The sequence below is a fragment of the Eptesicus fuscus genome, chromosome 18, assembly GCF_027574615.1.
Source record: "Eptesicus fuscus isolate TK198812 chromosome 18, DD_ASM_mEF_20220401, whole genome shotgun sequence".
In the NCBI taxonomy this organism is placed as follows: domain Eukaryota; kingdom Metazoa; phylum Chordata; class Mammalia; order Chiroptera; family Vespertilionidae; genus Eptesicus; species Eptesicus fuscus.
The window spans coordinates 51504861-51529687 of NC_072490.1; the positions used below are offsets into that span (position 1 = coordinate 51504861).

General features: G+C 47.4%; 1 protein-coding gene across 2 annotated transcripts in view; it reads right to left on the minus strand.

Annotated features, from left to right (window-relative positions):
* ADAMTS9 (ADAM metallopeptidase with thrombospondin type 1 motif 9) overlaps positions 1 to 24827 on the minus strand; it is a 160826-nt gene that overhangs the window by 24173 nt on the left and 111826 nt on the right. For both annotated transcript variants that reach the window (XM_028152683.2, XM_008146269.3), the window contains 2 exons: positions 12899 to 13066; positions 5451 to 5624 (listed from right to left, as the gene is read on the minus strand). In XM_028152683.2, coding sequence (XP_028008484.2) covers positions 5451 to 5624; positions 12899 to 13066 — 342 coding nt within the window. The remainder of the gene's footprint in view (positions 1 to 5450; positions 5625 to 12898; positions 13067 to 24827) is intronic.

Sequence of the window (24827 nt, forward strand, 5' to 3'; positions counted from 1 at the left end):
GGGGAAAGGTCTAAAAAGGGTGACACTTTGGGTAGAAACTGTCTTTCTTTAAAGATTGTAATCAAGCTGCTTTCCACTTGATGTCTCTATGGAGGATGGAATGGGTCGCCCACTTCCAGGGCCCGGCTATCCTTGTCAGACAGTGTGAGCACAGACCCCCACCAGACGGCATGGGCACCCCCCTCTCCTGTCCCCCGTCAGACGGTGTGGGCCAGGACAAACCGATAGCTTAGCAGCACGCCCTCTGTGTGCTGCGTGGAGGCCTGTGTGCTAAGGAGCAGTGCTGACCATCCGTTTACCTAACATTCCTTTAAAGTAAAAAGAGAAAAAGCCGTCTTTAAATGACCAAGAGGGTCTACTCTCAAAGCCAGGAATGTGGACTGTAGACATGTTTATCCCAATATAGTATATTTGCAAGGAAAAAGGCAGAGACAAGGCTGTGGAGACATTTCATAACTTTCAAGTCATTCGCACTCCCAGGCAATACTGTCAATGGGCCCAAATCCGTGCTGGGCGCGGAGGTGCAGCCCTGACACCCCACCCGCTCTGTCTTGGTCATGACACAGGCGGCTGCTCCCAGCCGGGGTCTCTGTCAGAACAACAGGCAAACTGGTGGCCCTGGGATTCACGTTTCGGGCACCTCATGTGGCTGTGTGAGCAGATGTGGGCTCACAACAGACTGACCGCAGCCGAGGACAGGGCGGGCTCCCACAGCTGGAGGGGTGCTGGGGGACAGCAGGCGGGGAGCAGGAGGCGGTGAGCGGCGGCCAGGGGAAGCTGGCCCTGGCTCAGGGGAGCTCCGCGTGCCTGAGGCTCGGGATGAATGACATCAAGGGGAAGGGGGGCTGGGTGACTATAGCAGCTTGGGGTCGCGAGAGCCTTCGATCTGGGATAGGGACTCCCAAGGAGGGCAGAGGTCAGTCATGAGGGGCTCATCAACCTCCTACAAGGCTCTGGAGAAAACCCGAACCCTTGCCTGGGCTACAGGTCGCGTCATAACCCTGCCCCTCCTGCGCCCACCCTCATAGCGTCTGGTCCCCACCCCCTCTCCTGCGATGCTGCGCTTTTCGGTACAAAGGCCCTGCGCTCTGTCCTCCCTCTTCCTTCGACCTGGAATCACCTTCGCTTGCCCTTGGCCCCCTGACCACCCTAGAGACATAGGCCCGGCCTGTCATTCTCTGTCTCTCTCGCGGCGCCTCGTTTCTTTCCGGCCACCGCACTTTTAACAGTTGGCAATTTCATGTAACGTGTTTGCTTGTTTTCTCTCTGTCAACTCCACCATGGCATTTCCGTAATCTCTACTGCATCCCTAATGCCTAGTGCCTGGCGCTTTGCAGGAGCTTGATAAAGATTTTTTGAATGAATAAGAAAGAGCTGGTATCCGGCCCTTGTACACACATGAAAACCTGATCACTCCCTATTGGAAACTTGATGAAAACTTTGTAGCCACTGACCAAGGACCTGCTGCTCATTTCTAACTTTTCTGTGCTAAGGCGATAGATAACGTGGGAATCACTCCACAGCTGATCTCAATCAAAGTTCTTAGAATCCAAGTCCCCGCCCTGGGCCAAACAGCTGTGGGATGGCAGCTTGCAAAGGCCACACATGCCCGAGCACAGCTTGTCCGTGGCAATATGACAGGGAAACAAAACAGCTGTTCTTACAGGAACACAGGAATTTGCTTGCCTGTTCTAAAAGACATTCCAAAGATTTAAAGAAGAAAGGCCATGGATGAGCAGTCATTGTTCTATAATTCCTTCCTTCCTTCCAACATCATCTTGTCCCTCCATTCATTTTATTCATTCAACAGTGCCTTCAATGCTTGAGGTACTGTGCTAAATGCCCGGGGAAACTCGGGAGAAGTAAACTCTCTGACCCCAAATAGCTGATAACATAGATAAGGAAAACAGGGACAACACTTCAGAGCGCTAACTGCTAGAGCTGAGTGTTTTCAGGCTGCTGTGGGGAGGGCATCTGACTCAGTCATTGGTGTGGAGGGGTGATCAGCACAGGCTTCTGAGAGGAAGTGACCTCTGAGGCTTGAAGGACAACAAGGGTGACTGAAGCAAGGGAAGGAGCAGGGCAGCCTCGCTGTGACCCAGAGTTACTAGGAAGGAAAGAGAGTTTTCCAGGCAAAGAAGAAAAAAGTTTGCAAGTCCTGGGAGGTTTATTCCTTAATGCTGAGAGATGCATAACCCACATGCTCACAGTTCAAATTTGATTGAAAGTCCTCTGAAAGCTATAAGAAAAAAATTTGTCAGATTATAATACTATTACTAAGTAAATCCTTTGTGGTTGTAATTTTCAAAGGAATTGAAAAGTACTGTTTTCCTTTTTACAAATTCAAACAGCCTCCTGAGCATTATAAGTCTAAAATGGATTAAAGACTTAAACATAACACCTGAAATCATAAAACTCCCAGGAGAAAACATAATGGGTCAGTTTCTTGGCAATAGTCTTGGCAATGATTTTTTAGATTGACACCAAAACCAAAGGCAACAAAAGCAAAACTAAATAAGTAGGACTATATTAAACTGAAAATGAGCAAAGGACCTGAATAGACATTTCTCAAAAGAAGACAAATGTCCAACAGACATATGAAAAAGTGGTCGACATCACTAATCATCAGGGACATGTAAATCAAAACCATGTCTCCCATCAAAATCAATACCACCTCACACCTGTTAAAATGGCTATTATCAACAAGACAAGAAATAACAAGTGTTGGCGGGGATGTGAAGAGAAGGGAACCCTCATGTGTGAATTGGTGTAGCCACTATGGAAAACAGTATGAAGGTTCCCCAACAAATTAAAAACAGAGCCATCATATGACCCAGCAATTCCACTTCTGGGTATTTATCCTAAGGAAATAAAATCACTAACTCAAAAAAATATATGCACCCCCATGTTCACTGCATTATTTATAATAGCTAAGAAGTCACCTAAGTGTCCATTAACAGATTAATGAACAAAGAAAATATTATATATATATATATGTATATATATATACATATATATACACATATACATGTGTATGTGTGTGTGTGTGTGTGTGTGTGTGTGTGTGTGTGTACATACACACACAATGGAATATAATTCAGCCATGAAAAGGAAGAAAATCCTACCATCTATGACATGAATGAACCTTGAGGGCATTATAGTGATATAAATCAGACAGAGAAAGACAAATACTGTATGACCTCACTTATATGTGGAATCTTTAAAAAACAAACAAACATAAGTATAGAGAATAGATTGGTGATTGGCAGAGGTGGTGGGGTGGGGCGTTGGGGGGAAGTGGGTGAATGAGTGAAGCTGGTTGAAAGGTACAAACTTGAGCCCTGGCTGGGTAGCTCAGTTAGTAGAGTGTCATCCTAAAATGCTAAGGCTGTGGGTTTGATCCCTGGTCAACCAATGAATGCATAAATAGGTGGAACAACAAATCAATGTTTCTCTCTCTCTCTTTAAAAATCAATTACAAAAAAAGGTAAATAAGTCCCGGGGATGTAATGTACAGCTTGGTAACCACAGTTAAAATATCCTATCACATATTTAAAATTTGCTAAGAGAGTCTTAAAACTTCGGATCACAATAAAAATAATTTATAAATATGTGAGGTGATATTAACTATAACATAGCTATTTTTAATAATAACTAAACTTACTGTGGTAATTATACTATAACATACACATATATCAAATCATGTTTTAACTGAAAATGAATACAATGTTATATGACAAATATACCTCAATAAAACTGGAAAAAGTGGCATTGTCACAGTACTGTAAAATGATAATAAAAAAGAATGCAGTATAGTATCTCATAATGGTTTAAGAGGAAACAAACTTGGGATCGAGTCTTGCTTCTTCCACTTGCTAGGTGTGTGGCACTTGGACAAATGACATTGGCTCTCTGAACCTCAGTTTTCTTGACTGCAAAATGGGGTAGTAATAATAATACCCACTTTGTCTAGTGGTTGCAAAGATTAAGTGAGGTGATGAACATGAAACACTTAGCCCAGTGCGGGGCACAATTTCTCCCTGTTCTAAAAACCATTCCTGGTGAGAAATTTCTGTCTTATTATCCATATCTCTGAACCTTTTCCAGCATGCACTTTCCTTTTTAAAATTAAGTTTATTGGGATAACATTGGTTGATAACATTATATAAATTTCAGGTATACACCTTATAACCTGGCCTCTGTATACTGTATTATGTGCTCACCACCAGAAGTCTAGTCTCCTTACGTCACCATATATTTGATCCCCACCCTCTTGATCCCCACCTCCTTCCTCTTGTAATCACCATTCTGTTGTCTGTATCTATGGGTTTGCTTTTTGTTTGTTTTATTAATTTGTTGCTTTTAGCTTTATATTCCACATATCAGTAAAATCATATGGCTCTTGTACTTTTCCTCCTGACTTATTTAGCTTAGCATGATACTCTCAAGATCCAACCATGTGTTCACAAATGGCAATATTTCATCTTTTTTATGGCTAAGTAGTATTCCATAATATACACACAGGGTGAGGAAAAGTAGGTTTACAGTTGTTAAGTGAAACACAGTTTATTCTTGTATTATTATTATTTAGGAACTACGGTATCACTTATTTGTAATACAACTATAAACCTACATTTGCCCACCCCTGCGTGTGTGCCACATCTCCTTTAGCTAATCATTTGTCAAAGGACACTTGGGTTGTTGCCATGTCCTGGCTATTGTGAATAACAGCATGCATTTTCTACTTCATTCCGATGTCAGTGGATGTGGTTTTGCTTCCTAAAGCTCTTTCCCCCCCTTTTCTACAATCTGATCTCCTGATACAGAGGTTCCCTCCTACTAATGTCTTTCTTTGCCAGCCAAACGTTTCCCCAGGGACCTCTGGTGTATTATTTAACTGAGCGTTAACCTGAAACATTAACGTTTTCTTTAACCAATTATTAAGAGGGAGAAAAACAAGTCTGTCTGTTTCTGCATCAACGGAGCAGTTCTTCAGATGCCCTCATTTTTCCGTGTTGAAATACTTCGCTAATTAACCGGGATTTCGGTGAGGGCCCGTCTTCTACCTCACAGCCAAGACCTGGGCGCAGGACGCGTACAGGGGAGTCCCAGCTCGAGTCTGTGGCTGTCTGCACTAACACAGAACGGCCAAGGCTGGATACACATATTTAAAATATTTCCTCCATTCCCCCTCCTCCTGGGACAGTTATCTGCAAGCATTTTGCCTTAGGCAGCCGGACCAGGAACCTTCAAGGATGTAGAGAGAGGAATTGTGCAAAAGGAGGAGCCGCCCCACCCGGGTGGGAGTGAGCTGCCTGCCTCTGGCCGCAGACCTCTGGGTCAGAGCCAGCCCCGTCACCGGGCTCGAAGGCTTCACCGGGGACGGATGTGATGACGGGAAGGGGGTTGAGCAAATGCCTGGCAGGTGCCCACTTCATGGCTCTACTTACTTCTTGCCATTCCTCTGCCCTCCAGGCGTAGAGCGGGCACAGCGGGGCTCTGCAGGTGCGCTCCGACTCCGGCCTGGTGTACGGGTTGCACTCGGTCTCTCCGGCTACCTTGCGAGGTCCCAGCTGACAGCCCACATTTCTCCGCTGCACGCCTTGGCCGCAGGACACAGAGCACTGAGAAGACAGAGTGTGTAAGTGGGAGCTGTGGGTCACTGTGTGGAGGGGGGCGGGGAGAGTCACAGACCTGGGGAGGCACCCTCATCCGATGCCTTTCACAGCTACCACAAGGGTTTCTAATTTCCAGTGAAGGAGACCCACTGCCTGCGCATGTCGGGGAGGAGGAGGATGTTGAAGTTTGGGGAATCTCTAAAGTGAACAAAACTCTTAGGATGACTGAAGGGGTTGGGAGAGATCATTGGGAAACATTTAGTACAACCTAGAAACAGAGCTGCCCCGTGAAATGGGAATCCCAAATGATGGCTGTCCGGGAGGATTTGAGGCTCTTGAAAATGGGCACTGCAGCACTCTACAGGAATAACTTCTCGGCAGGTTAAAAGAATAACCCAAGGAGAGGAAGTAGAAGAAATATTTCTCCAGCCTCTTCCTCTTTCTATTCCTGGAGATGGATGACTTTTTTTTTTTTTTTTTTAACTTTGGCACTCACTAAAGTATTTCTGTCTATCTACAGCCTAAGATGAATACATAGGAATAAAAGCTGACGAGGTAAAAGCCTTTCCGCGGGCATCATGTTTCAGCTCCTGAAAAATACTGCTAATCAGGCTGAACCATTTGGTTGACCAAGTTGCAAAACACCACATTAAATCTGCAATTAACTTTCCTCTAAATTAATTTTTTAATGGCTTCCTCATTGCTGGATTTTGTAATCTCACTGATGGGTAGGCCAAGAATGATAGTCTTTATTAAGGCTTTGACAGGTAGAAACTAAAGGCACCGCGTATTATTACACTTAGCTACTTAAAATGTTTACCAAGTTTTTGTGATAGCTCAGCTTCCATTAATTTGGCTGGCATGGAGAAAACAAGTGTGACATACATTAAAGCCATATTCCTCAGAGGAAGTCTTTATAAAGAATAGAATTACGCTCTTAAATTGGAAAGAAATTCTTATCCAATTAACCTGCAGTAGGACTCATCTCACTCTGAGCTCATGGAAATTGACTCTCATGTACACCCATGGGACTTGCTAAATATGAACTTTATTGCCATTTCAGATTTTACTGGTAAGAAAATAGGTGATACTATGTAGAAAGCAGCTCGGGAAACCATATTGTTCCAGATGAGTCTGTGCCAGGCGGAGCCCCAATGCTCAAAGCTGGCTGGAGAGGAACTATTCTGGAGGAACATAGGTGCTGTTGTTTGGATTGATTTGTATTCATTGAATTGCCTGAGTTTGTGACCCACAAAAAGCAGACTTTTAAAGTCATTATGTCCCGGTGGAATGGGGACCACCTGGACAGGAGCGACGGCCTTGTGTCCAGGGGATGGCCGTAGAATGCCACGGGAGCCACATGTACAGTATCTCCCACTGATTACCCTGGAAACGCATGGACGGTGCCACGGGAGAGTTAGACATGAATGACAGAAAATCAAACACTGTTATCACCAACAAACAACCACCACCAAAAAGCCCTCTGGCGATTTAAATTTGGGGTCTAAAATATAAATCAGTACATTTCCAGAACCATGTGTCCCAATGGAAATACAAAGACAGAAAAAGGAACAGTTACACAAACAAGTCTGAGTTGGGCACAGGGCTGATATATATTCAAAAGCTCACAGGGCCTTACCAGCCTAAAGAAAATTATTCAGGCTCACAGTCAACTGAACCTCTTTTTAATGCTGTCCTTATTGAGTAAATCACTCATGGCTCAAGGAAGGCAGGGCATCGAGACCCCTAAGTACGCAACATTTAAAAAATCACCTCCTACAATGTGTGATAACTTTCCAGAGGCAAGTAAAGACATAGGAAAGTTCAATTACATCATATATCGCTGTGGCTTCTGATTTTTATAATGTCAAAGCCAGCTATGAGATGACAACAAAGGTCCCCCATGGCTGAAATGCCTAGCAAGGCAGGCACGCACGCGTGGCTCCACGGGAATCTGTGTTAGAAGGGAGTGCCCTGCCTCAGGTCCTCTCTGGACTCCAGGCTTTTTCCTGTGCTGTCTCAGGGACGCAAGGATTTGCGTACACAGCCAGCCAGGCTTGCTTGGCGAATCCTGAGAGGTTTGTGCAGAAACCCCATGAATAAAACAGCATCAAAAAGACCTCCGCATGACCCCAGAGGTAGTGGCGGTGGTGGCATGTGCACTGTGCGTGCTTAATTCTTCTTGTTTGTCAAGGGGAAAAGTTAAGCAGCCTGTGTGAACATGTCCCCACTGCCCTCATTCCGCACGGCAGTCTATCTGCGCGGGATTGGAAGGCGATGTTTTCAGTTCTGAACGAATGAGCCGGAGCTGGGTTTCATCTCTGTGCTCCCTGCTGTGCGGAGCTAGTTTGCAGAACTCACCACCCTAAAGAGGGAACTTGATGCTTATGTGCTTCCATAGATAAAAGAATCTCTGTGGAAGTTCTGTTTGGGGAATCATAATATACACTTGAAAACCTGGAGAGAATTTTAGATACTTTCTCCCAGTATTACTGTGGTGACATTACTTAAAGGAGGGACTAGCTTGAAAAGTCACTATATGAACCAACTATCTATACTAATAATAGAGTTATGTGCAAATTGGTCGGGACGCCCTCACGCAAAGACCGAATAGCAGGCTGCATGGGGTGACTAGGCTGGCGGGGGGGGGGGAGGGGGGGGCAGTGAGTGGTGACCAAATGACTGAACAGCAGGCTGTGTGGGGAGACCAGGCTGGCAGGGGGGGGCAGTGAGGGGCGACCAAATGACTGAACAGCAGGCTGCATGGGGTGACCAGGCCAGCAGGCGGGGGGGGTTAGGGGCAATCAGGCTGGCAGGCAGAGGTGGTTAGGTGTGATCAGGCTGGCAGGGGGGGGGGGAGTTAGGGGCAATCAGGCTGGCAGGCAGAGGTGGTTAGGGGTGATCAGGTTGGCAGGCAGAGGCCATTAGGGGCGATCAGGCAGGCAGGCAGGCAGGTGAGCGGTTAGGAGCCAGTGGTCCTGGATTGTGAGAGGGATGTCTGACTGCCAGTTTAATTAATTTGGATGCCAGCCAAATTAATGAAGGCTAATCCCAAGGATCAGGCCTAAACTGGCAGTTGGACATCCCCTGAGGGGTCCCAGATTGGAGAGGGTGCAGGCTCATCTGAGCCCCCCCCCCCCATGCACGAATTTCATTTACCAGGCCTCTAGTCCTACATAATTAAGAGCTAATATGCTAATTAGACCAAACAGCAGAATGACCATCTATCTGGATGACCTTCTGGACGAAGCCAGGGCTGCGAGGGCCTACCCTTGCACAAATTTCGTGCGTCGGGCCTCTAATAATAATATAATCATGTAATAATAGTAACAACAATAACAGCAACATTTTTCTAAGCAATGACTATGACCAGTCTCTCAACTAGGGCTTCTCACCCTATATTCTTCTTTGTTGGGGACTGCCCGGTGCCTTATAGGAAGTCTAGCAGCGTCTCTGGACTCTACCCACTGGAAGTCAGTTGCATTTCCCTCCCTCCATCAGGTTGTGGCAACCAAAGCTGTCTCCAGACGCTGCCAAATGTCTCGAGAGGTTAAAAACACACCCTGGTTGGGAGCTTAGCTCCATGCTAAGCACGTGACATGAAATACCTTTTGTATTTTCTTAGTAACCCTTTTAGGCAGATACTCCACAAGTAAGTTAAGCAAAGAGCACACATAATCACTCTAACTCAAGCAGAAGCAAGGAAAAAACAAACAACAAAGTAAATTCTGTCCCTGGCAATGTACTGACTGTAGCTACTGTGGGTGAGAATGTGGTCCCAGCTTTAAAGTATGCGAATAGGAGGCAGTCTTCTGTACTCTGTGAGCAGGAGTGTGGGTGAGAGGCCTGTGTTCAAACAAGCCAACCTCTGCTTACGGCCCAAACACAAGCACAGCTATGAGAGCACACACATCTGCCTCTGAAGCTGATCATGTGTGTATGGTCATGTGGTCTCCTTGATTCCTCAAAAGACACAGCGACCTATTTGCCATGCTGCTCCCTTACACACGTGCAGAGTGCTTCAGAGCCTGACACCACAGCCAAGCTGTTCTCACTGTCGTCATGACAAAAATCCTAACCCAAATGGCCGCTAGATTCACGTTACAAGCGCCAGCTTCTATTTTGGCAATTGCTCTAAGAGCTTGAAAAAATGAATTATTTCCCTGAATCTAAGACACCAGTGATTGCAAGCACAGCATTATGTTTTTATCAGTAAGAAAGAAAACAGGGGCTATTAATTACATCATGGCATTCCATTGATTGCTAGGCCCATCCTGACCCTTGGGATGGTAAATCAGAAAAAAGACGGGTACCTCAGGATTGGTGAATGCACCCAGTGAATGAGTTCATGACTGATAAATTCTAATTCGATTATTTATTCTTTTCACTTCTAATCTTCATTTTTTAAAAAGCCTTTCAATAGGAACAGGATAAAGTTAAAAAAAAAAAAAGATCACTCTGGAATGCTTTCATATTGTGACAAAACAGGTTTCTCACTTTTATCAAGAGGAATCAGGAATCTGATGTTGATTTTTGTCTTAAATTTCATAGGCATCTAACCTTAGCTCTTGATCAAAATCATCTAAACAACCTGAACATGAACTTTTGAAAAAAATGCTTTAAAACTACAGTGAGGATGTTTCCCAAGAAAAGCGTTCCTTTCCTTGGAGAAATTTCCTTTACAATTTCAAGATTTTCAAAAGGTATAGGTTGAATGAAACATTCCACTTTAAGCCTCAAAACACCAATTTTGAGGGAGAGACTATGAAGATTAATTAGTACAACTACCCCAGTCTCCTATCCCAATATTCCATATGTCTTATTATCAGACATTTTGACACGATGAGAAATTGCACTAATTATTTTTCCTACCTTGAAGAAGAGATGACCAGAAAAATAGCTACCAGCAGAAGACACAGGGACCAGATATGAAATCTTCTAAATTTGTTGCAAATGGATCATCATTACTCTGGCTGTAATTTCGCTGCCTTGGGGATATTCCTGTCTACCACCGTATCATTAGTGAGCCAATAATCCTTAATCATGCAGACTGCCTTTCTGCATCAGCCGCTGGGTCTGGTTATTTTCCGGCACACTTCTAAGCTGCACACATTGGGTTTCACCTCTGTAGCACCTTGTCTTACCTGCTTTCATAATTCTTTTCTACAAATCAAATCAGGGCATTCGAAAGCTGGGCACAGACCATTACCCGGCTGTGTTTACTTGCATCTTCAGCTAGACCAGTGGTCGGCAAACTCATTAGTCAACAGAGCCAAATATCAACAGTACAACGATTGAAATTTCTTTTGAGAGCCAAAAACCAACTTCTGCGCATGGGCCACGAAGTTTCAGTCACACTGTATGTGCGTGTCCGCACGTGGTATCTTGTGGAAGAGCCACACTCAAGGGGCCAAAGAGCCGCATGTGGCTCTCGAGCCGCAGTTTGCCGACCACTGAGCTAGACGTTTCTAAGCAATCACTTAGAACAGGTGCGGTGTTTTCTGAGGAGGAGCTCTGATAATCCTATTAGCTTACGTTTGAAAACACCCCCGGGTTCAAACCTAATCATCGCAGCTTTGTGAGCAATTTTAGATTTCCCGTCAGGATCACAGGATACTGAGGTAAAACTCACTCTGTGTTTACCAATCAAGAGCGAACGCTTCTTTTCCTTCCCTTTTTATTGAACGACTTGGACTTTAAAATGAACATCACTTTACATGCTCTGAACTTAATATTCAGGGCAATATGCGAATAGGTAAGTAGAGGCTAAGGAACATAAAGAAAAGTGAGAGCATGGAAATCTAAAAGGACAGGCTCATTAGTGTGGAACCCTAACGCACATCAGTGGCAAGCTTTTCTGTGAACTGAAGAGCTCCCAGAATAAGTCCTAGAAGGTGGAGATGACAGCGGTCACTTAGACAACCGCTACGGTGACTCGCAGGAAACACCCCTGAAATCGCATCCCCTGAGGACACCAAAGGAGGACCTAGCTCTGGCTGGAACATGCTTTGAGGCTTAAATTAAAACAAAAGCAAAACGTGTTCATTATGGTAAAGACCTTGAGAGGAATCAGACTCCTGTGCTGGAGAACATGCAGGGAAGGGGAGTGTGGCAGGGGATATCGGGGACAGCGATGCCAGCTCAAAGCATGTAAGAAAATTCACATTTCTAGAATTTTCTACTGGTCATGTAGAAATGGAGGACTCTCATCTCCTCCCATGTTAATCCAGATGCCCAGTGCTTCTTTGGGGCCTTAGGGATCAAGACCCAGGCCCTGGCAGAACCAATCTAACGGCTGCCAACCTTGAACCTGGTGTTTTATTGATTCTCAGGATCATCTGCGTGGCTCTCCTGTGCATAGGAGAGCCACAAATTCCCTCAGACCTCCCGAAGCAAAGCCCCGGGGAGCAGCAGCGGCATTAGGTACAGAACACGCGGGAAGAAAGGCAGCCGGCGTTTCAGCGAGTGCCTTCGACCGCGCAGAGAAGGTACAAGTGTGGGGAGGCGCGGTTTACTTTAAGGACTATGCCAGTGACTAGTTTACTTGTTTAAAAGTAAAGAGCCATTTTGAGAGTTCCTTCTTGAACTCAACTGCGAAACTGTCATCCTCAATTTCTGACTAAGTCACCCAATGTTTAGAATTAGTAGTTGATTGGGTACTAACCCCTCGCGCCTTCCGAAACACACCTCACACTCATCCAAACAAATTATTCTTCTCGAGAGCCTATGAGATGCAAGTATGTGGCATTCATCATGGCACTGACCCGTCATAAGAACCATGTGAAGTAGGCTCAGGAAGGTTAAAGAAAGCACCCAAGGTCGCATAACCCCCCACCTCTCTCGTATACAAGGAAATGGGCAGAGAAGTATTTTCTAATACTTTATATCGACAGTCCTTTCTTTAAGACCCTCCAAGGAAAATTCACACGCAGTTCCTGCCAGGGGCCCGCGGGCCACCTCACTGCAGCCTGAATGCGTGTCTTCTAAGTGGTGCGTGTAACACACGTGAAGTCAGGAGGGGCTGCTCTGTGCTAGACATCTGACATCCACATCTGCTACCACTTAGAAGTAACCCTCACACCACCCTACCGCAGGGATTCATCAGCGTGCCGAGGCTTGAAGCCCCTTGCCCGGGTCCCACAGCTGGTACGTGTCCTGGCGCAGTCTTCCCTCCCAGTCCAGCGCTCCCCTCTGAAAAAGCAGAACCGGGCCCAGGAGCACGAGCCAGCACGCTGGCGTCCCAGGGCCCGAAGCGGTCATAGGGGAGAAGCAGTGCTCACCTGACTCCAGGCGCCAGCCTTCCACTTGGGGCATCTTCCTCCTCGGCACTCTCTGTGCCCACTTGGCTTAGCAAGGTGTTTACAGTACTCACTTTCTAAAAGGCTTCCATCTCTTGCCATGCAGTAAACACTTCGTTGCTTATGCCCTCGACCACAAGAGACAGAACACTGAAATATAAAGCAATGGCAAGGTTGTTGTTGTTTTTTTTTTAATCACATGGAGTTTGATAAAAACCTGTGTTGTGAGATGTTAAGATCACGCCTAACAAGAGTCACCATTCCCCTCTCCAGCGCGTTTTGGTAACATCTCAAGCACAACATGGGAGGAAGGCAGCAGCAGGGGAAGAATGTCCACATGGCGACAGCCCCAAGCCTGTGGGGTGTTTAGGGGTCACTCAAGAGAGTGGGTACACCTTGATGATTTAGGCCAAGAATGAAGCCCACGGACCTGAAATTACCATGCAATTCTGATTAAAAGCTCCTACTCTGAATAAGGACTTCTTTTCAGATCTCACTTCTTGCAATCTCTGACCAAAACATTCCTTCAACAGCATGCCTCGTGAGTCACTGATTTGGATAGAGTTGCATTTCCAAAATACAACTGTGTCCCATTTCCCAATTAAATGATTGAAGGACATTCCTCACCACTTTTCAGAGGATAAACTCTCATTTGCCCAGTCCACTGGGGAGAAAGAGGAAAGGCAAGTTGGGAACTGGAAGGTAAGCTCGCAGGTAAGTCTGCCAAGTTCAGGATGGAGGCATTACCTTTCACCTTTGGTCGGCAGGTTCATTGAACTGTTTTAAGTTTGACCTTGTCTGACCACATCTAGGAAACTTGACTTTGATTTCAGATTAGGTTTCTCAGGAAGGTCTAGGAATCAAAGTGCCCATGGAGTCGGGACAACAATGTGATGTGACAGCTTCTTGCCGCACAGGCAAGAGGCTGCCCCAGTGAGTGTGCTGGGACAGTCAGCGTCCCTTGCTCATTAGTGATTATAGAAGTCATTACCATGGGATCATAAGCTGGCTGGCTCAGGTTCTTAAGACACATTATTTCCCAATATAGTGTTCCTGCTTTTCAGAGGGAAATGAGTTTAAGAATGAAGGGGAAAATGTAAAAATGCAATGAAAATAGATTTCAAGTGTCATTTCCTTCTATTCAATATTTCTATTTCCTCCACAAACTTTGTGGTTTTGTTAACTTAAATTGCTAAACAGCCCTTTTATGCCTAATAGATAAATAGCTCCATGTAAAACATGTAGCCTAATATCAATTCAACCACTATTCTCAGCCAAGCATGCTCAAAGTTATACCATTCATAAACTTGCCAGACATGTTTTGCTAGCAGACACAAGCCATTGTAAAAATTTCAATAGTAGCTGATAGATTTAAAAATGTATCTTAACAGGTGTGGCTATGACTTGGCTTCAGGAGATGGATGCATGGTTTGGAGCAGTCATTCTGGAAATCTTAACGGAGACAGGTGTGGAAGGAAGGAGCCCACTTTGAATATCAATACCAAAACCGAAAGAGCCATCATTCAACAGAAGGTGCTGTGATGTGTATTAAGACTTTGGGGTATAATTCTAGAAGGCTTTCCGGATAAAGTTCCTAGGCATCTCCCTACAAACCAGCGATCCAGTGACTTGCACCCAGGCACACCCTGTTATCAGTAACTAATTTTAATATTTTAAAATGTTACTTTGACAAGAAAATAACACAAGAGCACAGTTAGAATTTGGGGTGAGTTAATTTGTTTATTCAACACACATTTATTGAGTATCTACTAAGTCCCAAGAATTATGCGATGTGTTGGGGATATAGTGATGAACAAAACCGATATAATACCTCTCCTCATAAAGCCTATAACAATTATCAAGGGATGACAAAAATAAATATACGCTTATTCATTGAGAAGAGGTTAGGAAAGAAAGTCCTGAGTAGTTAGAAGAGGGCTCCCTGAGGCATCCCCTGGGGCATGCAGAGCTCACAGGTCACAATACTGTGTTTGGAATTTTTTCTGCATGCAATGGGAAATCACTGAAGATTTAAGTCAGGATAAGACATGGTCTCATTTTTGTTTAAAAAATTCTACCTTGACTACTGCGTGAACCATGGGGGAGAACATAAGTGTAAGTGGAAATACGAAAACTGCTTGGGAAGCTGTTGCCTAGCTGAGAGGTGATGGCGGCTTACACTAGGTGCAGAGTGTGAGGTGGGAGGCTGGTGGATTGAAGCCATATATTTAAGGTGGAAATGATAGTACGTGGGGATCAGCTGTGGGGTGGAGAGGAGAAGTTCGAGTGAAGGATGACGCCCGAGTTTCTGGTATGGGCAACAGGATGGAGAAATGACATTATGGAGATGGGGAAAACAACACTGGGGGTCACGGATATATTTAGTTGTAGGAAATTGACTGGGCTTAAAGGATACAGACTTATCAATAGTAAATTTGGTTGATTAGAGTAATCAGATGAATCTGGGTGAACTTAAAGCAAGTCTATGCTTAGGGATAATCATTTTAATGCACAAACAGTACAAACTACCCCTTAATATCGAGAGGCAGCAGGGAATTGAGGGAAATGCCACGTTAACAATCTGCAGTGGTCATCGGAAGAGAGAGCCTACCAGCAGGCAGCAATCTTCAGAGGCCGGATTAGAAAAGGCAGAGCTTTCTCACGCTCTTATCTGCCCGGCACTTCTCTACGGCTTGAAATGCATTATCTCATTTAACCATCCCAATAACCATAGAGCTCGGTACTATTACTGGAGACAACTGGTGTCTTCAGACTAGGGCAGTGGTCGGCAAACTCATTAGTCAACAGAGCCAAATGTCAACAGTACAACGATTTAAATTTCTTTTGAGAGCCAACATTTTTAAACTTAAACTTCTTCTAACTGCCACTTCTTCAAAATAGACTCGCCCAGGCCAGTGGTATTTTGTGGAAGAGCCACACTCAAGGGGCCAAAGAGCCGCATGTGGCTCGTGAGCCGCGGTTTGCCGACCACAGGACTAGGGTAAGCACAGAGCTTTATGTGTACCTCTGCCGACACGACTCCAACACCAGGGGACAGGTGTCCACCAGGAAGTCACAGCACCATGAGAATACTACATTAGCACATCACTGCCTGCATCCGAGGGCGCCCAGCTCCTGACTGCCCAAGCAGCGGAGAGGACTGAGCAGTCTCTAAGTATGTTGCCAGAAGATCGTTTACCGTCTGGATTAGCCAGGTCCCCACACGCCTATGTGCCTTTCCTTATTTGGAGACCAAATGGAACCGACTTGGAAAAAAAGAACGAAATACGTCAGCATGACTCACAGCACATGGTACTTGCCTAACACTGTTAAGATCCTAAAGCAATTAGAAAATTCGCCAGGTATGTAATCTGATAGAAAACACCTTTCATTTTATGCTTTCTAACTTCCCAACGAAGAAGAGCAGCTGCTAGTGGAAATTTTCATATCCAACAGTGTATTAACGGGCCTATTATGACTCCATAAAGGAGCTGTGATTCTGATAATCAAATTAACACAGGATTCAGCTCTCATATTCTGAGGGAAATTTCCATCCGACACTTTGCAGTCCTTTCCCAGGCCCTGCCTTTTGCATCCACAAGCGTCGCTGAGAGAACAGTTAAATTTAGTGCGTCAGCCAGTACATGTTACTTACTGGCTACATATCTGAGGGTTCTTGCTCTGGGAAATATCTCATCCCTTACATCTGCTGCTAAAATAGCCTCCTAGTTTCCCAATAGAAATGTGACCTTTTTCCTCTGGGGAAACCACCCAATTTGTTTAGAATGATTCCCCCACCCCCAACGTCGCGGAGCAAGACTCCCAAACCATGCAACCCCTGCCTCTCACTCAGACATCAGGGCCCACAAGCAGCGCCCGGCTCCGGCTTTTGTTTCTGTGAAGCCTGCTAAGGGCATGCTTAACGTGGAGCGTTGTTCAGTTGTAGCCTCGACACTTGCCGCACACTAAGTCTCAGAGTTTGAAATCCTTGCATTTCAGCTCCTCTGGGGGGAATGAAACTCAAGGTGTGGGCAGGCTGCTCGTGGCTTGTACCGAGGGCTTGCTCTCTCTCGAGTGGCAGCCCCGCTGGGGACCTGGGTCTGCTGTGCTGTCCCGGCCTCATGGGCATCGGTCCTTCCACTCCTATTGAGGGGCATGGTCTCCCAGTCTCCGAGAAGCCAGCAAACACCACAGTGTGTCTGCCTAGAAGGGAAGCGGTGAGACCGAAAGAGAATGAGAACCCGGAACTGCTGAGGCTGCTGAGACCTGGCCGTCCAAATGAAGACGGAGGATTACTCCGGAGCCGGTAGGGATGCCACAGGAGGCATCCGAAGGGGAGGGTGGAGGTCAGGGGTTTACGTAGAACCCGAGGCTGGAGGGTGGTGGGGCTGACGCATGGTGGAGTAGACAGGACTGGCTGGGTTACATCAGGTGCCTAATACATGTGGGTCAACAGATGGACCAGGAGGAGGGCCCTGGAGTGTCTGGCTCGGCTCTGTAGGTCCAGGGGGTCCTCATCTCCAAGTGATGTAGATACAGGAGGGTCTGTAAACACGAGCTGTGTCTCAGAGGATGCTGACTGGCTAGCCCGCGTTTCCAGCACAGGGCTGGCTGACAGCAAGAGAGAAGCCGGGAGCACAGACAGGCCTCAGAGGGCTACCCACCAGCAGCCAGTAAGTCAAGACTCTCCCAGGCTTAGGGTTTCTGACAGCTGGGTAGCTCACCATCACTCCGAGACGGGTGGGCAAAGTTCAGTTTTGAGACAGGAGACCTTGCTAACTATTATTCCAGGCCTTTCTCTGTGATTCTCCAAAAGATGAAAATAACGTCTCAGGCACTTCATTTAAAAATGTTCAGTTGTGTCTGTCCATAACAACCACCAGCTCTTCTTGATTCTGCTCTCACTTGGACCTTGTTTAATGAAACATAAAGTCACCCCTCATCTGGAAAGTATTTTATCAGAAATGATGCAATGCTTGCCCTCCAGGTTCAGGCTGCTTTGCTGATGACGGCGACGAATGAAGTGAGCTGCGTGAGCACCGCGCCATCGGGAGCGGCAAAGGGATGCCAGCCTGGCCGTCCTGCTACACCGAACAAAGACACCCAACAAGGACATGGATTTAGGGATCAAAGTTTCAGATACTACTCAGTGCAAGGCCTGCAAAACCACGTGGGCTGGTCACATTGCAAAAAGTTAGCAACGACTCACACAGCCCTATTTCCTGTCGTCCACGCTGCAGGCAGGCAGCCAGTGTGTATGGAAACGAGCGAACCCCTGAAACCTGCAGCCATCGTCGGGGTGCACTGCAGGTGAAATGCCATGCTTCCCTAAAGGCCACAGAGAAAGCCACCTGGGCTCTGCCCCGCAGTGCTGGTGCCCCGCTGATCTGGTGCAATGGCTCTCGATGCCGCGGCCTCCCCACGAGCACGCCTCCACTGCAGCGGAACCATCGGAACCCACCCTGGCCATCTCCCACCGAACTCCCACCTCGAGCGGGAAACGGCTGCAGGACCCCACCTGCAATTAACCCAGCAGCAGCCTGTGGCTCAGGTCTCCAGGGTCCCTTTTCCAGGTCAGGAGGCTGAGGATTAAAGAGAGGCCACCACTTGCCCAGGCTCCCAGGTAGGAAGTGAGGGAGCCAGGTTCCAGTCCAGCATGCCCCCCACTGACCACCGTCTTCCTCACACTAGCCTGAAGAGAGGGCCCGGCCGGGGAAACAGGCTACTCACCTCTGCTTACCCAGGAGACCACAGAAAGCAAGGATCTCAGAGGAATGTTTCTGAAGGCTGTTTTAGAGACCCCTGCTTCCTTGGTCTCCCAAGAGGAGAGTCGCTAAGCAATGTCAGGACTGGGACTTAATACTCTCTTCACAACATCGTTAGCACCCTGGGAAGAAAGGCACCATGGAAAGCAAATGGGCAGTCACATCAGGAAAGGGCCACATTTTCCTTTGGCCAAAGCCACACCCCGATTTCTCTTGGCCATTTTTCAGGCTCTGATTGCCCCGGGGCCTGCTGATGCCATGTGGTGGGTGTTCACTGGGGAAGGACTCTGTCTGGTCAGGGATGGAAGGCTGCAGGTTGTAAAGTTCGGCCTGCTGTTTCTAAAAGGATGGCTCTCTAAAACAGCTGAGCTGTGGAGCATCTCAAATATTTTCAGTCCCTCTAATTATTTTATAAATTCAACACTAGAAGGAAGGAGACATGGTCACACAGGGAGGGAGGAGTCCATGCAGGTGCAGGACTCTGAGCCCCTGTCCCTCGCACACACTGTTCGCTGCCCATTGCCCTGGGATCTGTGGCCGGTTCCCGTGTCCTGGACAGGCTGCTGGGCACCACAGCTACCAGATGACTAACGGTTCCTACCCCAGTCGGCGCTGCTCACCAGCAGCTAGCAGGATGGAAGGGACTGCAGAGGCAGGTGAGGCTCGGCACCTCTGGCTTTGACAGGTAGTGAACACCGGCAGGAACAGGAGAGGGCGACAAGCTCTGGTCCCCAGGTTCTAGTTAGGAACTGATTCTAAGGGTGGGTGTGCATGCGCCACAAGGACACGGCGGCTCCTGTCCACGTGCGCAGAGAGGCAGCGTCTCAAGGCCCAGGTTTTGACAGACCTGGGCTGCAGTGCCACCTGCCACTTTTCTCTGGTGCCATTTGGGCAAGTGACTTAACATTTCTCAGCTGAGATCTGTTCTCTATGCAATGGAGACAACGGCACTATCTATACTCAAAAGAGGTGTGCACAGTTAAGTGAGACGGTGCAGTTGTGCACAGTGAAGTGAGACGGTGCAGTTGTGCAGAGTTAAGAGAGACGGTGCAGTTGTGCACAGTGAAGTGAGACGGTGCAGTTGTGCAGAGTGAAGTGAGACGGTGCAGTTGTGCACAGTGAAGTGAGACGGTGCAGTTGTGCACAGTGAAGTGAGACGGTGCAGTTGTGCACAGTGAAGTGAGACGGTGCAGTTGTGCACAGTGAAGTGAGACGGTGCAGTTGTGCACAGTGAAGTGAGACGGTGCAGTTGTGCACAGTGAAGTGAGACGGTGCAGTTGTGCAGAGTTAAGTGAGACGGTGCAGTTGTGCACAGTTAAGAGAGACGGTGCAGTTGTGCAGAGTTAAGAGAGACGGTGCAGTTGTGCACAGTTAAGTGAGACGATGCAGTTGTGCACAGTGAAGTGAGACGGTGCAGTTGTGCACAGTTAAGAGAGACGGTGCAGTTGTGCACAGTTAAGTGAGACGGTGCAGTTGTGCACAGTGAAGTGAGACGGTGCAGTTGTGCACAGTGAAGTGAGACGGTGCAGTTGTGCACAGTGAAGTGAGACGGTGCAGTTGTGCACAGTGAAGTGAGACGGTGCAGTTGTGCACAGTGAAGTGAGACGGTGCAGTTGTGCAGAGTTAAGTGAGACGGTGCAGTTGTGCACAGTTAAGAGAGACGGTGCAGTTGTGCAGAGTTAAGAGAGACGATGCAGTTGTGCACAGTTAAGAGAGACGGTGCAGTTGTGCACAGTGAAGTGAGACGGTGCAGTTGTGCACAGTTAAGAGAGACGGTGCAGTTGTGCACAGTTAAGTGAGACGGTGCAGTTGTGCACAGTGAAGTGAGACGGTGCAGTTGTGCACAGTGAAGTGAGACGGTGCAGTTGTGCAGAGTGAAGTGAGACGGTGCAGTTGTGCACAGTGAAGTGAGATGGTGCAGTTGTGCACAGTTAAGTGAGACGGTGCAGTTGTGCACAGTGAAGTGAGACGGTGCAGTTGTGCACAGTGAAGTGAGACGGTGCAGTTGTGCACAGTGAAGTGAGACGGTGCAGTTGTGCACAGTGAAGTGAGACGATGCAGTTGTGCACAGTTAAGAGAGACGGTGCAGTTGTGCAGAGTGAAGTGAGACGGTGCAGTTGTGCAGAGTTAAGTGAGACGGTGCAGTTGTGCACAGTTAAGAGAGACGGTGCAGTTGTGCACAGTTAAGAGAGACGATGCAGTTGTGCACAGTTAAGTGAGACGGTGCAGTTGTGCACAGTGAAGTGAGACGGTGCAGTTGTGCACAGTGAAGTGAGACGGTGCAGTTGTGCACAGTGAAGTGAGACGGTGCAGTTGTGCACAGTGAAGTGAGACGGTGCAGTTGTGCAGAGTTAAGTGAGACGGTGCAGTTGTGCACAGTGAAGTGAGACGGTGCAGTTGTGCACAGTGAAGTGAGACGGTGCAGTTGTGCACAGTTAAGTGAGACGGTGCAGTTGTGCACAGTGAAGTGAGACGGTGCAGTTGTGCACAGTGAAGTGAGACGGTGCAGTTGTGCACAGTGAAGTGAGACGGTGCATTTGTGCACAGTGAAGTGAGACGGTGCAGTTGTGCACAGTGAAGTGAGACGGTGCAGTTGTGCACAGTTAAGTGAGACGGTGCAGTTGTGCACAGTTAAGTGAGACGGTGCAGTTGTGCACAGTTAAGTGAGACGGTGCATGCAGACAGAGCTCTTCATGTTTTGGCTGAACAGTATAAAAATCAACACACGTTCACTATCACCACGACTACTTCTGTTCAGCAGAGTCTTTTACTGTCTCCTAAGATGCAGCTAAAAAGGTGAGTATTTTAAAATATGTGTTAACTAATGGAACCTAAGATTAACATTCTAACCAGGAATTTGCTGGGTGAAGGAGGGACTCAATCTGGCAAGATCTCACCACGTGAATGGGAGGAGCTCTCCTTTCCCGAGGGCACAGGCCTGATGCAGAGCCACCTTGCGGGACTCCCTCTGCTGCAGGGCCCTTTCACTCCTACACACAGACGACCACTCCTAACCCCGCATCTTCCAGCCACGGAAGACAGGAAACAAGTAAGAGGAAGAAAGACCACATCTTTCCTGCTCCATCATTTCCTCTCATACCTATTGTCTAAGAGCTACTTGTGTGTCCCGTGTTTTCATTGTGTTCTTTCTTAAATGTCCTGACACACAGACTCCGCATAGTAATCACCATCACTGAGAACAGATCCCTCACTTCCCTGCTCCGCTCAGCTCAGCTGTGGGAATGTTGCAGGTCTTTGTCAAAAACACTTCTTATCGGGGGTGGGGGGAAGTGTGACACATTTAGGGGTTTTTCATGGAGGCTCCCACAGCACAAGAATGGCTCTGCAGGGGGCACCAGGGAGCCACAGGCCTTAGGAGGAAGGGGAAAAAGCTTTGCCAGGAAACAAGAGCCATGACTTCAGGGCGTAAAGCCAGTGCTGACAGCCGGCCTGATGGCTGTGAGTGCCCAGGACCACCGTGGCACTTATTACCATGAAAAGGCACCGAGAAAGCACAAGATTGGCAGGGAACACCCTGGAAGCTCAGATGTGGGAGTCACGGTCATCCAGTTGGACGCCGCATTAGGCCGTCATCCCATCTCCACTGCCCCGCAAGCCCCCGGCCTTTGCAATGCTACAAAGGCCTCAGACTGTGGGAGAAAAGGAAGGGAGATGCATACGTCACTCTTGGCACACCCTTGAAGGCTGCCATCAATACTGCAGCCAAGTAGGTGGCCCTGCGTGGGCCTCTGAAGGGAGGGGGAGGTGCAAGTAAGGGGAGCCGAGGAGAGGTGCTCTGCCACTACCTCTCATCACCCCCAAGAATGAGGAGGCACAGGGCTCTCCAGCTGCCCCTTCCCACCTCATAATGAAACAACTTCATATGGGGTGTCGGGCTGTAAATGTTAACATTAAATATAGCAACACATGCGATTAGCTATGTAAGTGGTGAAGCCCAAATTGGGGTTCTTTTTGTTCTGCAAGAGTATAAATATTACAGCGTTTCTAGTTACAAGGACAGAAAACAAAAGCCAAGAAAATCTGCACGAGCAGCATCTACTGAGACCATATCCAGTGGTACCTCGGGAATGAGCAGCATCTCACACCACCAGCCCTGTCCGCTGGTGCCCTTGCCTTCCCCATTCCCAAGCACATGCACTCTTTTTACACAACTTCTTCTCCCTCAGTGTCAGCATAATGGTTATGGTAACCGACTTCAGCAGAATAATGATACCGGCATTTTCAGGAAAAAGGTGAAGATGGTGCAAGGACCACACTCGTGCTTGCACAGGATTATCTATGAGGGCAGTTAGGGACTCGGGGAGGGCGGTGGGTGAGATATTGGGCAGTTAGGGACTCGGGAAGGGCGGTGGGTGAGATATTGGGCAGTTAGGAACTCGGGGAGGGCGGTGGATGAGATATTGGGCAGTTAGGAACTCGGGGAGGGCGGTGGGTGAGATACTGGGCAGTTAGGGACTCAGGAAGGGCAGTGGGTGAGATATTGGGCAGTTTGGGACTCGGGAAGGGCAGTGGGTGAGATATTGGGCAGTTAGGAACTCGGGGAGGGCGGTGGGTGAGATACTGGGCAGTTAGGAAGTCAGGGAGGGTGGTGGGTGAGGATCCTTACTCTCAATCATTGCAAAGGTAAGTGAAGAGGTATCTGAGAAGTAATTGATGGAAAAGCTATGGCTGATGGGAATGGTGACCCAAGTTTCTTGGCATTCTGAAGGTGGACCGTGACCAAAGGCCCAGGCAGGAGGGCTCAAGGCTACCCAGAGATGTCATTCCACTAGAAGATGACAGTGCCAGGAACGCCCACTTATGACTTGTGCTATGTCACACACAGTCAGGAACACACCCGGAAGCTTAAGTCACCGTTGGGAACGTTTCCGTAGAGGAGTAAACCCTGCAGGTGGTCTCTGGACTTTCCCATACCTAACCAATACCCAGCCCTCGAATCGCTTCCTCCTACCAAAGAGCTAGTCCATGTGTTGTTCAGTTCTTAACAGATACTGGGACAGAGTTCATTTAATTGCATTTTCCAGTCTTGCTGGCCCTTCCTCCATCAACCCTTCCTCCATCAACCAGGTGTGAAAGGAACATCTTCACATGCCAATACATCAAACATCTTAATGCTGAAAAATTTACAACATTTTTGGGAAAGTAGTTCATGTAATCAATTTGCTTTGGGGTAGATATTAATGCCACCCCAGAGCTGAGAAGTGCATACCTATCTGGGTTTGTACCCAGAGAACTATATCGCAGCAGGAGGGAAAGAGTCATTTTAACCATTATTAAATTAGATGCCCGACCTCCGACTTTGCATTGCTGTATTGGGGGTTCAGATAAGACCAAGTCACTGTCAATATGCAGTATTCTAGTTCTTTGTGGCTTTTCTTATCTCCTCCTCCTGCTTATCTTTTGGGAAAGGAATGGCTCAAAAGTACCACTATGAAAGAATGACTAGAAGAAATAAAAACCAGCTACAGTGTAAATGGCTCCCAACATTGAAGACTTAGCATTCAAAGTGGCTGGAATTATGTTTGGTTTTCTGTGAATTTAAATGATTCCTATACTATTCTGAGATTTATTCAGATGGAAATACAAGGGTTGAGGCAGGAGAGGGTGATAGTTATGAACTTGGTTTTGGAATCAATCAGAACCTAGTTTGACCAGTACTCCCTCTTCCTTTGTGATCTTATGCAAAGGAAGATACCTAACCACAAGCATCTCTTTCCAATTTTGTTCAGAGAGGCATGAAGTGACGGTTAATAAGAACCTCAAATGCAGCATCCCCCGAACAGATGTCCTGATCTTCCTCTGCAGCTCTCCTCTTCCTAGAGCCTCCCCATGGCAACCAATGGACGCTCCACCTCCCAGTTGCTCAGAGCGCAGCGCTGGGAGTCATTCTAACTCCTCCATCTCTTGTACCCCGTATCCAAGGGCTCAGCTGATCCTTCGTCTCTCCCTTAAGTACATCAGACTCCCCCACTTTCACCGCTCCCATTGTGAACACTCATCTGAGCTACTGCAATGGCTTCCTCATAGTCTCCCTGCTCCCATATTGTTCCTCCTGCAGCTTCTTCTAACTTCAGGAGCCAGAATCATTCTTTAAAAAAAAATTAATGGCCCGGCTGGTGTGGCTC